The sequence below is a fragment of the Callithrix jacchus genome, chromosome 7, assembly GCF_049354715.1.
Source record: "Callithrix jacchus isolate 240 chromosome 7, calJac240_pri, whole genome shotgun sequence".
NCBI classification, from domain to species: domain Eukaryota; kingdom Metazoa; phylum Chordata; class Mammalia; order Primates; family Cebidae; genus Callithrix; species Callithrix jacchus.
In genome coordinates, this window is record NC_133508.1 from 152,592,377 (window position 1) to 152,611,723 (window position 19,347).

The following is a 19,347-nucleotide window of genomic DNA, read 5'->3' on the forward strand; positions in this document are numbered from 1 at the left end:
TATGAATCCTCATAGTACTCATACTGCTTTGAACTATTCGTACTTTCCCTAATCAGATTTTAAGTGTTTTGAGCATAAGGGGCTATGTTGTTTTCAAAGGGGAGTGTTGTGTATAATTCTGGGCACACAGACAATTCACACACACACACATACACAGACGCATGCATGCACGCACGTGTGCGCGCGCACACACACATACACAGACGCATGCATGCACGCACGTGAGCGCGCGCACACACACATACACAGGCGCATGCATGCACGCACGTGTGCGCGCACACACACACACATACACAGGCGCATGCATGCACGCACGTGTGCGCACACACACACATACACAGACGCATGCATGCACGCACGTGTGCGCACACACACACATACACAGACGCATGCATGCACGCACGTGTGCGCGCGCACACACATACACAGACGCATGCATGCACGCACGTGTGCGCGCGCACACACACACACAGACGCATGCATGCACGCACGTGTGCGCGCACACACACAGACGCATGCATGCACGCACGTGTGCGCGCACACACATACACAGACGCATGCATGCACGCACGTGTGCGCACACACACATACACAGACGCATGCATGCACGCACGTGTGCGCACACACACACACAGACGCATGCATGCACGCACGTGTGCGCGCACACACACATACACAGACGCATGCATGCACGCACGTGTGCGCGCACACACACACATACACAGACGCATGCATGCATGCACGTGTGCGCGCACACACACACATACACAGACGCATGCATGCACGCACGTGTGCGCACACACACACACAAAGCAGCTTTTAAAATAAATAAATGATTGAAACATTTCTAGATTAAGTTTGAAAAGTTAAAGCAAAATAGAAATGCAAATAAAGGGAAAACCTTTAAATGTATCAGAAAAAATAAGGTCTAAAAGTCATAAGTGAAATTTGATTATATAAACTTGTATCTAATTTAAGAATCAGTATTAAATTCAAAAATTGAACAATAAACTGGGAAAACATTTGTAAACACATCGCGGATACAAGGCTAAGTTTCTTAATATTCAAAGAACTGTTAGAAATCAAAAAGAAAAAGCACAACAGAGAAAGGAAGAAAGGGTGAGAATAGGCAATTCATAGAAAAAGATTTATAAATTGTTGATAAACATGAAAACTGCCCCAAATCATAATGAAATAGATGTCAATTAAAACAATAAGCAAGACATATATTTTCATCCATGATATTGCCATAAAAGGCAAACCACCATGGCACGTGTATACCTACGTAACAAACCTGTGTGTTCTGCACATGTCCCCAGAACTTAAAGTATAATAAATAAATTTTTGAAAAACCACACACACACACACACACACACACACACACACAAAGAGACTTAGTAAGTAAGGTGTGATCTTGGCTCACTGCAACCTCCACCTCCCAGGTTCAAACAATTCTCCTGCCTCAGCCTCCTGAGTAGCTGGAATTGCAAGCATGAGCCACCACACCCAGCTAATTTTTGTATTTTTTGTAGAGACAGGGTTTCACCATGTTGCCCAGGCTGGTCTCAAACTCCTGGGCTCAAGTGATCCACTCGCCTCAGCCTCCCTAAGTTCTGGAATTACAGGTGTGAGCCGCCATGGCTGGCCACTAGCTAAATAAAATTACTTTAATCTATGCAATGAAATACAATACATCTATGTGGACCTCTATATGTTGATACTGAAAGAGCTCTGAAATACATTAATTAAGCTTTTTTAAGAAGGAAGGCATACAAAGTCTGAATAGTGTAAGAGTATTTGTGTAGGAAATGCATTTGCATGCACTTAAAATTTTCTAGGTGTGCAAGGAGGAGGTTTGGGAAACTCTGGCTTTTCATTTTATAGTAAGGAATAAGAGAACATTAAAATAAATGCTGCCTATTCTTAAGATAGGTGGAAAAGACCCATAAGAGATGTTACAGAAAAACATGCTTATTTAAATATTGCATATTACATATTTTATAACTCAAAATTAACCACCATGACAAAACGTATGGTGTGACTATAAAATATTATTCAGAGGAAGTAACAAACACTGTGAGCTCCTGATCCTGTCTATAGTCTTAGCACCAGGTACCTCTTAGAAACTTAGGAAGTGTTTGGCAAGAAAGAAAAGAAAAAAGAAAGGAAGAAAGGCAATATATCCAGAAAAGCCCTTACAAAAGATCATTTAACTGGCTTTAATATATTCACATCTATGAGTTTTGAGGACCTATATTCTAAGACAAATGAATGAAGGTTAGGGGGATTATGAGCCAAGAAAAAAATCTGAGAATCCACAGGGATTGAAAAAATACCAGGTTGTCCTCTATTAATATGAGACTTCAACACACAAAATTATAATGACAGAATTGAAGAAGGTGGATAAGTCATTTTGAAATCCTGAAATCTGAAAGTTAAGAAATATTTAGGACCAGGTGTGGTGGCTCATGCCTATAATCCCAGCACTTTGGGAAGCTGAGGAGGAAGAATCGCTTGAGCCCAGGAATTCAAGAACAGCCTGAGCAATATGTTTAAATTTTGCCTTTACAAAAATTTAAAAATTAGCTGGGTGTGGTGGGCACAAACTTGTGATTCCAGCTACTCAGGAGGCTGTGGTGGGAGGATTGCTTGAACCCAGAGGCTGCAGTGAGCTGCGTTTACATCATTGCATCCCACCCTGTGTGACAGAGTGAGACTCTGTTTCAAAAAAAAAAAAAAAGGGCGGGCGCGGTGGCTCACGCCTGTAATCCCAGCACTTTGGGAGGCCGAGGCGGGTGGATCACGAGGTCAACAGATCGAGACCATCCTGGTCAACATGGTGAAACCCCGTCTCTACTAAACATACAAAAAATTAGCTGGGCATGGTGGTGCGCGCCTGTAATCCCAGCTACTCAGGAGGCTGAGTCAGGAGAATTGCCTGAACCCAGGAGGCGGAGGTTGCGGTGAGCCGAGATCACACCATTGCACTCCAGCCTGGGTAACAAGAGCGAAACTCCGTCTCAAAAAGAAAAAAGAAAAAAAACGGAAGAAATATTTAGGTTGGAATATTCGGTAAACTCTAGCATGGACTTCAGAGTAGGTGAATATCATTATCTATTGTATTAGGCATTGTTGACATACAGACAAAAGCTTAAGGAGGAAAATGAAAATCTGAGAACTCTGATGATAAAGCCAGGAGATCCTCAGGCACAAGAGAAATTCCTCTGGTGCACTGGCAGAGTTGGTCACAGAGGTAGGTAAAGGTAAATGCTTATTTTCTCTGAGCCATGAGTGAAGTGCTACAGTGTGGAGGCTGCTCCTTTTTTCTTAACTTTTGTTTTGGACAGCAGAAGTTGGCTAGAATTTGAAGGATTTTTTTTTTTTTCTGTTCAACATTAATACAGTTTAAAAAGTTTTTGTTCTTCAAAAATTTGTCTTAGAGCCAAATTTACTAAAATGTCCCTAATTCATAAGGCATAGACATACAAATAAATTAAAGGCTTGGTAATAACCTACTTAGAAATACCTGAACAGTGGCCAGGTGCAGTGGCTCATATCTGTAATCCCCGCACTTTGGGAGTCCAAGTGGGCAGATCATGAGGTCAAGAGATCAAGACCATCCTGGCCAACATGGTGAACCCCATCTCTACTAAAAAAAAATACAAATTAGCTGGGTGTGGTGGCATGCACCTGTAGTCCCAGCTACTCAGGAGGCTGAGGCAAGAGAATCGCTTCAACTAGGGAGGCGGAGGTTGCAGTGAGCCGAAATAGCACCACTGCACATCAGCCTGGAGACAGAGCAAGACCGTCTTAAAAAAATAAAAAATAAAAAAAGAAAGAAAACAACTACAACAAAACCAAAAAAGAGATACCTGAGGAGTAGTTATGAATAGACTGCTGTTAATCTGAGAAAATGTTAATGTTTTGCAAGCACTTGTCCTGGCCCCAATGTCATGATAATTTACGTAATTTGCAATTTAAAATTTATTTCCTTATCCATAAAACAATGAAAATACTATCTGCCACAGAGTTATTTAGAAAATTAGTTAATTAGAAAATTAGGAGAGAGATCCAAGATGGCTGATCACTAACAGCTCAGGATTGTAGCTCCCAGTGAAAGCTCAGAGAACGAGAGGACGCCACACTTTCAGACAAATTTTCGTTGCTCAGGGACCAGCAGATTTCTAGTGGAGGAGCCCCACGGGTCGCCAGCGCGACTCTTGTGGCCGGCACAGCGGTTTTGCCCACGCCTTGGCGCGGCAGCTCTTCATGCAGAGTAAACGGGACTGGTTCCCTTACTAACCAGTGTTTGGAGCCCCGGGAAGGCAGAGCCGCTTGTTGCGGACTCACGAAGGAAGCCAGACCGGAGATTCCCGGGCAGAAGAGCACCATCAGTCTTATCGCTGCTATTTTGGCCGGCGCAGTGGGTTGCTTGAATCCCAGCACTGGGAATCAATAAATTGGACATCGACTCAGAAACCTAATTAGAAAGGTGGTAATTGTAAAGACGACAGATGGATAAATTTATAATAAAGGGAAAAAAACAGCCTAAGAAGGCCAAGCATACCCAAAATCAGAACCCCTCTCCCTCTACAGGGGATTGCAGTTCCTCATCAGCAATGGAACAAGCCCTGATGGAAAAGGACTGTGTTCCATTATCTGAAGTAGGCTTCAGAAGTGGATGATAAGAAACTTCTGGGAATTAAAAGAACTTGTTCTAACCCAATGTAAAGAAACATAGAGCGGAATATAAATGAACTAACGGAGTTGAAAAATACAACACGAGAACTTAGTGAAATATGCACAAGTTTAAATAGCAGAATGGACCAAGCAGAAGAAAGGGTATCAGAGGTCGAAGACCAACTTAATGAAATAAAACGACAAGACAAGAATAGAGAAAAAAGGATGAAAAGGAATGAGCAAAGTCTCCAAGAAATATGGGACTAAGTGAAAAGACCCAATCTACGTTTGATTGGTGTGCCTGAATGTGATGGAGAGAATGAATCCAAGCGGGAAAATACTTTTCAGGATATTATCCAGAAAAATTTTCCCAATCTAGCAAAGCAGGACACTATTCAACCCCAGGTAATACAGAGAACACCACAAAGATATTCCTCAAGAAGAGCAACCCCAAGGCACATAATCATTAGATTCACCAGGATCAAAACAAAGGAGAAAATACTAAGGGCAGCCAGAGAGAAAGGCCAGGTTACCCATAAAGGGAAGCCTATTAGACTTACAGCAGATCTCTCAGCGGAAACCCTACAAGCCAGAAGAGAGTGGGGGCCAATATTCAACATACTTAAAGAACAGAACTTTCAGCCTAGAATCTCATATCCTGCCAAACTAAGCTTCACAATTGAAGGAAAAATAAAATCTTTTATGAACAAGCAAGTACTCAGAGATTTTATTACCACCAGGCCTGCTTTACAAGAACTTCTGAAAGAAGCATTATACATAGAAAGGAACAACCAATATGAGCCTTTCTAAAAATATACCAAAAAGTAAAGAGCATCAACATAAAGAAGAATTTACATCAACGAATGGATAAAATAGCCAGTTAACATCAAATGGCAGTAACCCTAAATTTAAATTGACTAAATCCCCCAATCAAAAGATAGAGCCAAAACCTAACGGTGTATCCAAAGGTACACAAAGACTCAAAACAAAGGGTTGGAGAAAAATTTACCAACCAAATGGAGAGCAAAAATACATAAATAAACAAAAAGCAGGAGTTGCAATTCTCACATTTGATAAAATAGATTTCAAAGCAACAAAGAAACAGTGGTAAAAGAATCAATGTGACAATAAGAGATCTTAATACCCAGATACATAAGACCCATAACGAGATTTAGACTCAATGAGACAGAAAATTAATAAGGATATCCAGGACATCAACTCAGATCCGGAACAAGTAAACTCAATAAATATTTATAGAGTTCTCCATTTTAAATACACAAAATATTGATCGGCCATTATTAATACCCATTTTTAGAATAAAGCAATATTCCTGTTTTCTCTCCCTCTTTTTCTTCCTCTTTCTTCCTCTCCTTCTCTCCTTTTTTTACTTTTCAATATCCTAGTTCCTCACCTCTACTCAATACATTCCTCTGAACACCTGATTCCTTGTGATTCTCCCGTCCCACTGAAACCTCCAAAGAAAAAAAAAAAAAAAAAAGAGAAAGTGTATCCCATGAGGGAAAAAGGGATGATAAAGATTAGATCACAGATTTTTTTTTTTTTTTTGAGACAGAGTTTCGCTCTTGTTACCCAGGCTGGAATGCAGTGGCGCGATCTCAGCTCACCACAACCTCCGCCTCCTGGGTTCAGGCAATTCTCCTGCCTCAGCCTCCTGAGTAGCTGGGATTACAGGCACGCACCACCATACTCAGCTAATTTTTTTTTGTATTTTTAGTAGAGACGGGGTTTCACCATGTTGACCAGGATGGTCTCGATCTTTTGACCTCGTGATCCACCCACCTCGGCCTCCCAAAGCCCTGGGATTACAGGCGTGAGCCACCGTACCCGGCCCTAGATCACAGATTTTAAGGTACACTGTATACAGGGAGGTGATCTTGGAAAGTTGATAACTTAGCAGGGAAAGAAAATTAAAAGGCAAAAAGGTGCCAACCTCAAACCATCAACCCTGCCCATAGATAGAGACAAAAAGTCTTTATTTATTTAAAACACACACATACATAAATAAATGGTTATAGGAATTTCAACAATTCATCTGATAAAAACTTTCTTAAAAAAAAAAAGAAAATTAGTACTAATGCATCGGAAAAGACGCAGCACAATATCTGGCACCGGTTTTCATTTTCTATATCTAGTTTTAAATTACAGACCAAAAACCCTTGACAATACCATTGCTGAAGATGAGGAAATACAGGGAGAAGAGATGGTAAACTGCTAAAAAGCAGGATTTATGAGAAAATTGACTGTTGATGATAGAAAAAGACAAGACTTTCTGGAGTCATGCTCCTTGATTCAAATCTATGCTTCCCCCTCTGTCTTAGCTTGTTTGTAAAATTATGATAGTCCCTACCTCGTAGTATTGTCATATGTTATACATGAAATAAAATCTGTCGAGAAACTATTACTTCATTCCACGAATGGTAGCTGCTGTTAATAACAACAACCAAAAGACCAAAAATGACCAAAAGTATTTCTTCCCCAGAGAAGATTGAAACGTGTTTTAGTAACTGCCTCTCAAAAATGAAAACTCCTATTAAACATAGTGACCAGTTGATTTTGATCAGCACATAGTCAGAAAGAGACTTAAGATGTAACACAGAAGATTTTATTTTCAGATAGTAAGTTGTTATAATATAGAATAGATTTTTGGCCAGGTGCGGCGGCTCAAACCTGTAATCCCAGCACTTTGGGAGGCCCAGGTGGGTGGATCACGAGGTCAAGAGATCGAGACCATCCTGGTCAACATGGTGAAACCCCGTCTCTACTAAAAATACAAAAATTAGCTGGGCACGGTGGCGCGTGCCTGTAATCCCAGCTACTCAGGAGGCTGAGGCAGGAGAATTGCCTGAACCCAGGGGGCGGAGGTTGCGGTGAGCCGAGATTGCGCCATTGCACTCCAGCCTGGGTAAGGAGCGCGAAACTCCGTCTCAAAAAAAAAATAAATAAATAAATAAATAAAAATTTTAAAAAATAGATTTTTAAAGGTAATTAAGAAAATTCTGGCTGGGTTTGGTGGCACATGCCTGTAATCCTAGCACTTTGGGAGGCCAAGGCAGGCGGATCATTTGAGATCGGGAGTTCAAGACCAGCCTGGCCAACATGGTAAAATCCCATCTCAACTCAAAATGCAAAAAGTTAGCTGGGTGTGGTGGCATGCGCCTGTAATCCCAGCTCCTCAGGAGGATGAGGCAGGAGAATTGCTCAAACCTGGAAGGCAGAGGTTGCAGTGAGCTGAAATCTCACCACTGCACTCCAGCCTGGGTGACAGTGAGACTCTGTATCAAAAAGAAAAAGAAACAAAAAGAAAATTCTGTCTTTAGAAGTCTGCAAAAAGAAAAAATATTCTCCTTTGCTATGACTTAGCTGTTGTTTCTCACTAAGGAACTTAGAAACAAAACTTGCTAAAAAAAAACAAAACCGTGTCTCTATTAAACACACAAAAAATTAGCCAGGGATGGTGGTGGGTGCTCGTAATCCCAGCTACTTGGGAGGCTGAGGCAGAAGAATCACTTGAACCAGGGAGGTGGAGGTTGCAGTGAGCTGAGATCATGCTATTGCACTCTAGCCTGGGCAACAGGAGCAAAACACCATCTCAAAAAACAAAAAGAAAAAAAAAAGACATACCCAAGACTGGGAAGAAAAAGAGGTTTAATTGGACATACAGTCCACATGGCTGGGGACCAAAGGCCCTTCTTACATGGTGGCAGCAAGAGAAAAACAGAATCAAAAGTGGAAACCCCTGATAAATCCATCAGCTCTTGTGAGACTTATTCACTATCATGAGAATACCATGGGAAAGACTGGCCCAATGATTCAATTACCTCCCATGGGTCCCTCCCACAACACGTGGGAATTCTGGGAGATACAATCAAGTTGAGATTTGGGTGGGAGCACAGCCAAACCATATCCCAAGCAACCAAATTAAGAATCCTGCATAAGTTTTTAAGAAAGTTCCAATGATTTATTATGAATGTTGAAAATTTCTTAATTAACAATGTAAGTTTTATCTAGGCATCTGAAGGATAAAACTTATTCAATGACTACAAGTTGAGTACCACATACCTTCAGTCCATACATGACTAATGCTTTCATACCCACAACAAAAGAAGTCTATACTGATAAATGATTATAAATCAAAGTAGGACTACAAAATAGTGATTCAGTCTGTCTATGAAAATCAGTCTCATTGGTTAATGATTATTTTTTCATTTATTTATTCATCCAGTAGTTATTGCTTGGCACAGAATTAAATAAAATGGATTTGAGAAACAATCCTTATCTTTTATATATATATATATATATATATATATATAAAATTGCACTTTAGGTTCTGGGGATCATGTGAAGAACATGCAGGATTGTTGCATAGGTACATACATGGCACTGTGGTTTGCTGCCTCCAACCCCATCACCTATATCTGGCATTTCTCCCCATGTTATCCCTCCCCAACTCCCTAACCCCCACTGTCCCTTATCTAAATGAAGTTTATATTTAAGTGGGATAACAGGAAAGTAAACTGAAAATTTTATTACATGTCAAACATTAAGTTACATGGTGATTCTCCTCTCATACCCTGACGGCTACAGGACAGCTGGAACAGAACACAATTCTTACCTTTTGTTGGAGGTACTTCCTTTCCAGTGTAAGAATGTAACTTCACCCTCTTCTTCCCTCTTTTAGATTCAAATATGTCATCTATTTTCAATACAAGCTGAAAAAAGGACCAGAAAAATACCAACAAAATAAATGAAAACCAACACCCAGAAGTTTCACAGTTTGATGACATTAATCTATTAGGGATTCTTATTCAGAGAAAAGACCTATTTTGTAAATAGAAACCTTTACCTTTTTGAATTTTGGACTTAAAATGATGATCTTTAATTAGATGATATGTTGTTCTAATATCAAGTCCACATAACATGGGGAAGGAAAGTGGGAAAGGATATCGGATGAACCCAGCATAGGCTTTGAGATTCCTTGTCAGTCCATGTCACAACATGCAGGAAATGTGGCTATTGCACTCTGTATAGTGAACAAGCCTTTACTATTAAACTCAAGTTAAACAGTAAAGAAGTATTAAGTATTAAGAAGTATTAAGCATGGAGTAGGAAGTGGAACACTCATTTATCTGAAAGGCAGGGTGAGGCATAGTTATTTTTCCTCCCAGAAATTCTTCCCAAGGAGTGGATAAACACACTTAGAAAGCTTTTGTCAAAGGGAATATTCTCTTTGCCACTGGGAGTACTAACATTACAATTTATTTTAGAAATATGTCATAAAAATAGGAGACCCAAATATACTCAAATACAAAAACTATGTTTTTTCTTCCACTCATCAACTTATTTCTCAAGGAAGTAAAATCCAGACCATGTATTTTTAAACTGTTATATAATTGCTTCTCTCCATTTCACAAGTAGTTCGCATTAGAAATTTTTCTTTGCTGTTGGGAGAGATGTGTGTGTGTGAGAGAGACAGACAGGAGACACACACAGAATACAGTAGAAAAAGAGGAAAGATTTAGAGCTGATCAACAGGTACTTTTAAAAGGAGGAACTGATTAGTTTTTCTATGAATACTTTTTTTTTTCTTAAAATTTCAAGCTTAAGTATCAATCCTGATTTAACATACTTAATGCCTAGAATCACAATTGTTAGGAACATTATATATGATAACAACCAATGAAGTTGAGAAAGATGCTCTTGTGTTCTCTCTCGTCCTTGCTTCTCTAGCCATCCTGGCAATCGACAGGCAGTGCATCAGTCCAGTACAAACCACCATCCCCCGCCAACCTCCACACCCCCCCAAAAAAACATGCAAGTTACATGTGCTTTCAATACACAGATAATTACCACATTTTTGGATGAGTTTGTACTCTTAGATTTTTATTGCTGCAATTCAAGTGAAAAATTGCCAATATTTTTAAATATTACCATTACAAAAAACAAATAAAGAGAATCCAAAGTTACAACGTATTAAGGGCTATAGGAAAGATGTATGGGAATAAATATATATTTTGGGTACATAATGACCCAAAATAGCATAATTATTAATTTGCATTTGAAAAGTAGAATCAAACGTATATTTGATATATAAATATAAAGGAAAGATAACTTCTAAAAAGCAACCAGACTGTAAAAATATATATATATGAAATAAAGTGATAAATTTAAATTTCTGTCATGAGCTAGGAAGAAGAGCCATCTAGTTGCAAGAAATACTGTAGAATATTCTTCCTAAGAAATGATGGATGTGCTGTACACATAACACAAACAATAAAGGCAGTAGGAAATGTACTCTAGCAAGCAATCCCACACAGCTTCCACAGCAGGGAAGGAAAGAAAGGGTGGGGAAGAGGCATATGGACTAGATCAGTGAGTTGAAACGGTGAAGCAGTTTCCCTTCCAGGATAGCTGGAGGCATCAAAAGGGAAATAAATGAAAACTGAATACGGAATGCTGTTCCTGAAAAGATTCCAAAGCCAAAATTTGTATTGCATAAGCGACAGCCTGAAAAGATTTAATCCAAGTTGGGTCACAGGTAGAAATGCTGTCATGGCTTCTTCCTGCCTGACAATTAAGAATTCATAATCATTTTTTCCCCCCTACTTCTCCAAAATCCTTCAGAAAAATATTAGAAAAAGAAAAGTTAGAGCATATCACCTATAATCAGATAGAGAACAAACTTCAAGTACTTGAGATCCATAATACATAAAATACCAAGGCATGAAATTCAAAGCACTGTAAAGCCTCATTGAACTCTATAATCCATAATAAGAACCACATCTTAAATGCAATCCTTTCAGGTGTTTTCATTCTTCTCCCTATGAACACACATTGTTGTTTCTGGGCCAGGTGGGAGGCTGCTTCGTTGTGCCAACATGATCTACCTGAGGACAGAGTTACCGCAAGATGCCTGGCAGTTCTTTACATCTCTGTTTTAGAAATATTCCTCACCATACAGAGAAAAATAAATGGTTATTTTTTTTTTCACTGAGAGAGATCAGTTTAGCTTTTAAAAACCTCTATGCCTTTAACTTTTCACACAGTAAAGAGGAAGGGGCACAAAACAGATCAGAAGAATTAAACTGTGGAATAGAATATTTCCCAAGGAACCAATCAACAGTTACTAAACCAAGAAACAGATGTGATTTTTGTTTAATGTTAAAATCAGACACAAAAATTACATGTTAAATGAACACAATAGCTAATTCAGATAGGATTAAAGAAAGGAATAATATTTAAGTGATCTGATTTCTTCATTACAGTAGAGTATCTACACAGTATTCTGTCAATCCTGACAAATGTCACCCTGCATTATAGAAGAACAAAGCAGCAAAGAAAGTTAAAATTTTTTTCATGTAATTTCTTAAGTGTTTCTACTAAAAGAAAATGCCTGTCAGTCAGGTACAGTGGCTCACACCTGTAATCCCAGAACTCTGGGAGGCCAAGGCAAGAGGATCGTTTGAGGCCAGGATTCAGGACCAGCCTGGGCAGTATAGTGAGACTGCCTCTACAAAATAAGTAAATAAATGAGAAAAAAAAAAAGAGAGAGAGAAGTATGTCTGTCTGCAAGTAATCTCAATTTCTTCATTTTGGTTGCAGTGTTTCTAGCAGAGATGATGTACAGACTTTCTATTCCCAAGTAATAGTTATATTTGTTTTTTCTCTTTGGAAAATTTTGCCCCAAATAAATGGCATGTACTTTTTCATTACTGAAAATCTGTAAACTCAAGCACAAAACTGAACTTACTTTGGCAATTATATGAATGAGTGAATCAGAACAACACTGAAGCCATCCTGAGAGAACACCCTTTTATATAAGATTCTGGTGCTTTCTTGAAATAGGCAGGCGATTGTGTTAAGACCTAAGGTAATGAAGTGAAGTCCTCCATCTAAATCAATTTTACAAATCCATAAAGAAACTATGGCAAAAGCCATTCATGCACTTCTCTAGCAAGAGCAAAAATTTAAAATGTAACAACACTGCCTTCCAAGTCCTCTAATCCCAGTAGATCAGTTCTAACCTATTATTCATTTCAGTCGAAAGTTTACTTATTCTCATTCATGGAAATGCTGAAGTAAGAGTCAAAGAATGAAAGCACTGGAATCTTTACCCTTGGAAGATTTTTCCTTTTCCTGTTTGCAACTTCTCCAGCTCGGAAAAGCTTCCATTCAGTTAAAGTGACCGGCAAAGTAGTATCTTTTGTGAGCTTTGACCGCAGATAAGCTTGTGAGTTCTTTACTTCCATAGTCTTCCGGTGAAAAAACTGAGGTTTGGGAGGGAGCTAAAACAGAAGAAGATGTACTGGTGAGATCACCGAGTTTTGTTGCTGTTGTTTGTTTGTTTGAGATGGGGTCTCGTTTGCCGCCCAGGCTGGAATGCAAGTGGCATAATCACAGCTCACTGCAGATCCCCCCAGCTCAGCCCCTTGAGCAGGTGGAACTACAGGCGTGTGTCACCACATCCGGCTAATTTATATATATGTTTTTTGTAGAGACGGGGTTTTACCAGGTTGCCCAGGCTGGTCTCCAATTCCTGGGCTCAAGCAATCCTCCCACGTCAGCTTCCCAAAGTTCTGGGATTACAGGTGTGAGCCACCGTACCTGGCCAGTGTCATCTAGTTAATGACTGTGTTCTCATACAAAGTCAAAGCTATCCCAGAAACAGATTTATCCTATCTTTCATTTAAAATCAGTTCAAATGAAGATAACATAGTTTATTTCTCACCATTTGTAAAGAAGTTTCTCAGGTTTCTAATCCAAAGTTCCACTACAAGGTGATCAGATTCCCGGAAAACAATGGCTCACAGTTTTCATGAACTCAAGGGAACCTTTGCTTCTAGGCATCTCACATGCTTTCAGGGACTAGGCGGGTAATTTAATGGCCATAGGTTGATGTAGACTAATAGGGAGAGGTGGGAGCTGTAGTGAACTGAAAAGTTCATGACTGTCTAAAGTCATATATATTCAATTATTTTCGATGTGTTAAAACAACAATGACAACAGCAAAGAAGCAGCAGCTGGATGCTGCCCCAAAAAACAAAACCAAACCAAAAAAGCCACCAGCAACATTAAAACGTACATTTCAATGCCTCTGAGTTCTGGCCCCAGTTAAATCACCTTAATCTTTTTGTAGATACCATGAATAAGATTCTAATGTTTTCTTTAATTAATTATCTGGTTATACCTTGGGTGCTTTGAAAGCACTTTTAGCAGGCGGCAGCCTCCATGCTGAAGGGGATCTCCACACAGGTAAAGGCTGCACTGGAATATCTTCATATGGATTTTCTTTGGTGGGATCTTAAAAAATAATTTTTTGAAAAAATGTTTACATGACATAATTAAATGCGAAGATAACCACAGCTAACAAAAGACAGAGAAAACTACGTTCGGCTTCCTTATTCTACATTGCTGTAGGAATGTGGGTCTCCAGAGCAACAGCATTTTAAGCTTATAAAACCATTTATGTGTCAGAGAGAGCTCAAAGAATTCTCAAAATATTATACTACAAACATATATTTATGAGCTGAGCTGTCTATCACATTAGTTGTAAAATTCATCAGAGAATAAAATAATTTATACACCAAAGGTTTCCACGCTAAAAAGAAAAGCCTAGAGCAATGTATGCTTCATTGCAGAAGAAAATACCATCCTACAATTAAGGGCTTCGCCAAATACATAACCATTAAATTTAATTGCAAAGTTGTCAACACTTACATATGATGTCTTCATAGATATTGTCCTCAGACTGTGTGTAATAAAGTGCTGACCCAGAATTTCTTCCAAGTTCTTCACGAATCGTCTGTGAGTTCCGATTTCGAAAGTGCTGAATATCCTCAAATTCAAAGGATTTCCTTAAGAAAGGAGATATATTTTAAGGTTATATCTTTCAAAATGCTAATCTTTATTTTTTTAAAAAATTTTATTTATTATTTATTTGATTATTTGCTTTTTATTTTATTTATTTATTTTTGAAACTGAGTCTCACTCCATCAGCAGGCTGGAGTGCAGTGGCACGATCTCGGCTGACTGCAACCTCTGCCTCCCAGGTTCAAGCAATTCTCCTTCCTCAACCTCCCAAGTAGCTGGGGCTACAGGTGTGCGCCACCACACCCAGCTAAGTTTTGTACTTAGTAGAGACAGGGTTTCACCATGTTGACCAGGACGGTCTCGATCTTGACCTCGGGATCTGCCTGCCTCAGTCTTCCAAAGTGTTGGGATTATAGGTGTGAGCCACTGCACCTATAATCTGCACCTGGCCTGTTTTATTATTATTAGTTTTTGATATGGAATCTTAGTCTGTCGCCCAGGCTAGAAGGCAGTGGCACAATTTTGGCTCATTGAAACCTGTGCCTCCCAGGTTCAAGTGATTCTCAAGTCTCAACCTCCCAAGTAGTTGGGATTATAGGCGCATGCCACCATGCCCGGTTAATTTTTTTATTTTTAGTAGAGACGAGGTTTCACCATGTTAGCCAGGGTGGTCTTGAACTCCTGATCTCAGGTGATCTGCCTGCCTTGGCCTCCCAAAGTGCTAGGATTATAGAAAACTCTAATCTTCTTTAAGTTGGTATGGGAGACAGAAATAAATAAGTACAGAACTTGTGTGCAAAATTACAAAGGTGTTTTATCAGAGATCTAAGAATAACGAAGTAGGCTGATGCCTTATATACACCATGAGAAAACTGGATGCTTGTAGCCAATCAGATTCATATTCTTCATTGGGTTCCTTTATTAAGTTCACTCTGTAAGGAAAAGTGGGGCTGAGGCCAGGATGCCCTAAATGAAGTGGAAGAATGTAACTGCTTCCTTATAGATTTTCCTGAATTAAGTTTCGATTTAATTTAATTTTAGAGGCAGGGTCTAATTCTGTTGCCCAGGCTGGAGTGCAGTGAAGTGATCACCGCTCACTGTAGCCTTGATCTCCTGGACTCAAGTGATACTCCAAGTAGATAGTATGAACAGGCGCACATCACCACACCTGGCTAACTTTTTTTTTTTTCTTTTTAGAGACAGGGTCTCACTATGTTTCCCTGTCTGATGTTTGGCTGGCATTGAACTCCTGCCCCGGCCTCCAAAAGTGCTGGGATTGAGCTACTACACCCAGCTCCTACAGATTTCTTTTTTTAATTGAGTCTGAGTCTTGCTCTGTCACCCAGGCTGGAGTGCAGTGGCACAATCTCAGCTCACTGCAAGCTCAGCCTCCCTGATTCAAACAATTCTTCAGCCTCAGCCTGCTGAGTAGCTGAAACTATAGGCACACACCACCATGCCCGGCTAATTTTTATTTTTAGTAGAGATGGGGTTTCACCATGTTGGCCAGGCTGGTCTTGAACTCCTGACCTCAAGTGAACTGCCAGCCTCAGCCTCCCAAAGTGCTGGGATTACAAGAGTGAGCTACCACACAGGTGCTGGCCCAGATTCTTAAAGATATATTAATAAAATGGAAGGTGTTCTGATACTCTTATGTCAATAGATTATCTTAGACATTACTACATTTCTACTTTTTTCTCTTCTTATTTTTCTTCCACATTAATCAACACCTGTATGTTCAAATCAGGGCTATCACCTAAACTGGGAAATGGAAACTGGTTTGAAAAGGAAAAAGCAGCTCAATAATCCCATAAGGAAAATACCTACAAATCATTATCTGTAGGATAAAAACATACCTTTTAGATCTTCCTCTGATTTTTCCGCCATATTTCTTTGGTTCAGATTCCTGAGAAGAGGCCAAAGAAGATTGTGCACAGGAATTATTTTCACAGTATTTTTTGTCACAGTTTCTTTCTTTATGTGGCGTAACACCAGATTCGGATAAATATCTGAATGTCCTACGAGGTTTTGGCAAAGGATTTATAGAAGGTCCACATTCTTGCCCCTCAGGTTCAGAGTAAATATTTTCTAAGCTCTTGGTTATTCCATATGAACTATCCAGAACTCTGAAGTTCAGTTCTTTTTCTGAAGAGTCACAATGTTCTAAAGCCAAATTTAAGAGTTTATCTGGGGGAAGTGCTTCTATTTTCTTCCACAGTATTTGTGAGGTATAGAAGTTTCCTGGAGGTAATGAAGTCTCTGAATCCAAGACATCTTCTTTGGAGCTTTCGATTGCTTTGACCCGAGAACAGACACAGTTGGATTTGGATTCATTTGGAGAGAAGCGTGCATCATCATATTCATATCTCTTACTATCGTTACCACTTTGATCGTGGCTTTTGGCATCTTCATTTATACCTAGACCCACATTCTCACAGCTAGTTACATCCAAGTTTTTGCTCTTTTTCTCAGCAACAAGATTTTTCTTAGGAAGGATCTCATGGTGACAGTTATATCTCACTCCAAAGTCCTTTGGATACCACTTTTCTGGATTAGATATACCATTAGCCCTTCCTTCCCATTGAGAAATTTTTTGTTTGATGTTTTTGCAGTGGCTTCTTGACAGTGTCTGAACAGCAGTACGAGAGAAACCAACATCCATGTTCCCAACTGGTGAATGACAAGTGATGAATCTTAACTGTGAAATACTGTATTCTTTATCCTGTCAGAATCCAAATGATTCCAGTGTTTTCCCTTCATGTTTAACTTGTAAATCTCTTTTTAAAAAGAACAATTTCGATCTGTGATCCTTGTTGAAAATGGCTACAATCTTATCTTGAATAATCCTATTAAAATGACACAAAAATATGTTAACACACTTTATAATTTCCTAACTTAAAACTCCACTAAAACATTGCCCACCTACCCTTACATAATTCATATACACTGCATACGTAAAAATATGCCTGTCGTCTATCAAGCAATTCAACTACATAAAGGGACTCCTAAGATGGTGAGATAATACTACCAAAATATTATTTGTGATATTTTTTCAAATTGTTAGCTTTAACGTTCTGCCATATTTGATTTCCTAAAGTTAGGTAGAATGAGGTTTTATAAGAGATTATACATAGTACTATACAATATTATTTTGTAATAATTCTTTTTTTTGAGAGGGTCTCGATTTGTCACTCAGGCTGGCATGCAGTGGTGGCAATCTTGGCTCACTGCAGCCTCTGTCAACCACGTTCAAGTGATTCTTCCACCTCAGCCTCCTGAGTAGCTGTGACTACAGGTACATGCCACCACACCCGGCTAAGTTTTTGTATTTTTGGTAGAGACTGAGTTTCTCCATGTTGACCAGGCTGGTCTTGAACTTGCTGAGTTCAAGCAATCCACCCCTTTGGCCTCCCAAAGTGTTGGGATTACAGGCATGAGCCACCACACCTGGCCATAAATTAATTCTTTATGAAACCTCTTAATGAAAAAAGGAGTAATGCAATATTGTAAGGAACATATATATATATATACACACACATATACATAGAATTAAATCCCCCGAAATTTATATGTCTACATCAAGAGCCAGTGAGCGTGGAAACACATTGATAGCCAACTTCCTCCTCTGTCCCATGTTGACTGATAATATCAATTCATCACATAGCCTATTTCAACTTTACTATTAGCAACACAGGGTCCCATACACACTAAAGACAACTCAAGGTTCCCATTCACCATCAGTTGCTTTAAAATGTAATAACCTATTTTGTCACTGATGACTGGACTTCCCACATCTCTGCTACCACACCCTTGACCCAAATCAACACAAATACAGCCACTGTCATATTTCTTCCTTCACACGGAGGCATTACTCAGGCCCATCAACTGTTTCCTCATATGTGAAAATTCAGCAGAAAATTTTTCCTACTAACTGAGTAAAGATCTGATCTCAAGTTCTACTGTATACTTGTTATAAATAGCAACTGATTCAAAACTTCCTGAGGCAGGGATCATCCTTCCTCGAGCTTTGTCTGTGTGGCGGTGATTAACAGGCAGGAAAATATCCAAGCCCCGCTCTGTCAGTACAGCTGACCAAAACTTATACATGCACAAAGCACACACAAATGTTATTCTTGGCAGAGCAACTGCTAAGCCTTCCACCAACTTTCATTTAAACCATTCCTACCTACAAATTTGTGGGGAAACCAGCTTTGCCAGCAAACAAACTTTGGTGACAGTCTGATGTAAAAAAAAAAAATAATAATCCAAAAACTTTCAAGAAATTAAGCTCCTGTGGATAAAAAAAAATACCCAAAGCCAAAAATATCAAAACTGTTGCACAGAACTCTTGATAAAAGATACTAATGCGTGCAATTTAAAGATCTAATCTGCTACTATTGAATATTAAAACTGAAAATTCTTTTCTTACTTCTGATATTTATAGGAAATTCCTGGGATTTTAGGGTGTCCTTGAGACTCGGGTTTTCTTCACTATAGACAAGACAGGACTTTTTTCTCTGGCTCCTGGCACGTTCCTAGAGGTTTCTGGTGATCCTTGTTGACCCATTCTTTAATCTTCCCTGGTTAATGTGTTTTAAGTGTGAATGGCTCAAATTGAGGAAAAAAAGATGAAAACTGTCAGGGTTAAAAAAAATTTTAACTTGAAAATTACTGGCAACATGGCTGGGTGTGGTTGCTCATACTTGTTAACTCAGGACTTTGGGATGTTGAGGCAGGAGCCTCACTGGAGGCCAGGAGTTTGATAGCAGCCTAGGCAATATGGTCAGATTTCAGCTCTACAAAATAATAAATAAATAAAATTAGCTGTGCAAGGTGGCC

General features: G+C 39.3%; 1 protein-coding gene across 5 annotated transcripts in view; it reads right to left on the reverse strand.

Moving 5' to 3' along the window:
* DENND2C (DENN domain containing 2C) overlaps positions 1 to 19,347 on the reverse strand; it is a 78,244-nt gene that overhangs the window by 25,947 nt on the left and 32,950 nt on the right. For all 5 annotated transcript variants that reach the window (XM_003733537.6, XM_009001942.5, XM_035252525.3 and 2 more), the window contains 5 exons: positions 16,365 to 17,354; positions 14,416 to 14,552; positions 13,886 to 13,998; positions 12,813 to 12,983; positions 9,314 to 9,410 (listed from right to left, as the gene is read on the reverse strand). In XM_003733537.6, coding sequence (XP_003733585.2) covers positions 9,314 to 9,410; positions 12,813 to 12,983; positions 13,886 to 13,998; positions 14,416 to 14,552; positions 16,365 to 17,170 — 1,324 coding nt within the window. In that variant the 5' untranslated portion in view covers positions 17,171 to 17,354. The remainder of the gene's footprint in view (positions 1 to 9,313; positions 9,411 to 12,812; positions 12,984 to 13,885; positions 13,999 to 14,415; positions 14,553 to 16,364; positions 17,355 to 19,347) is intronic.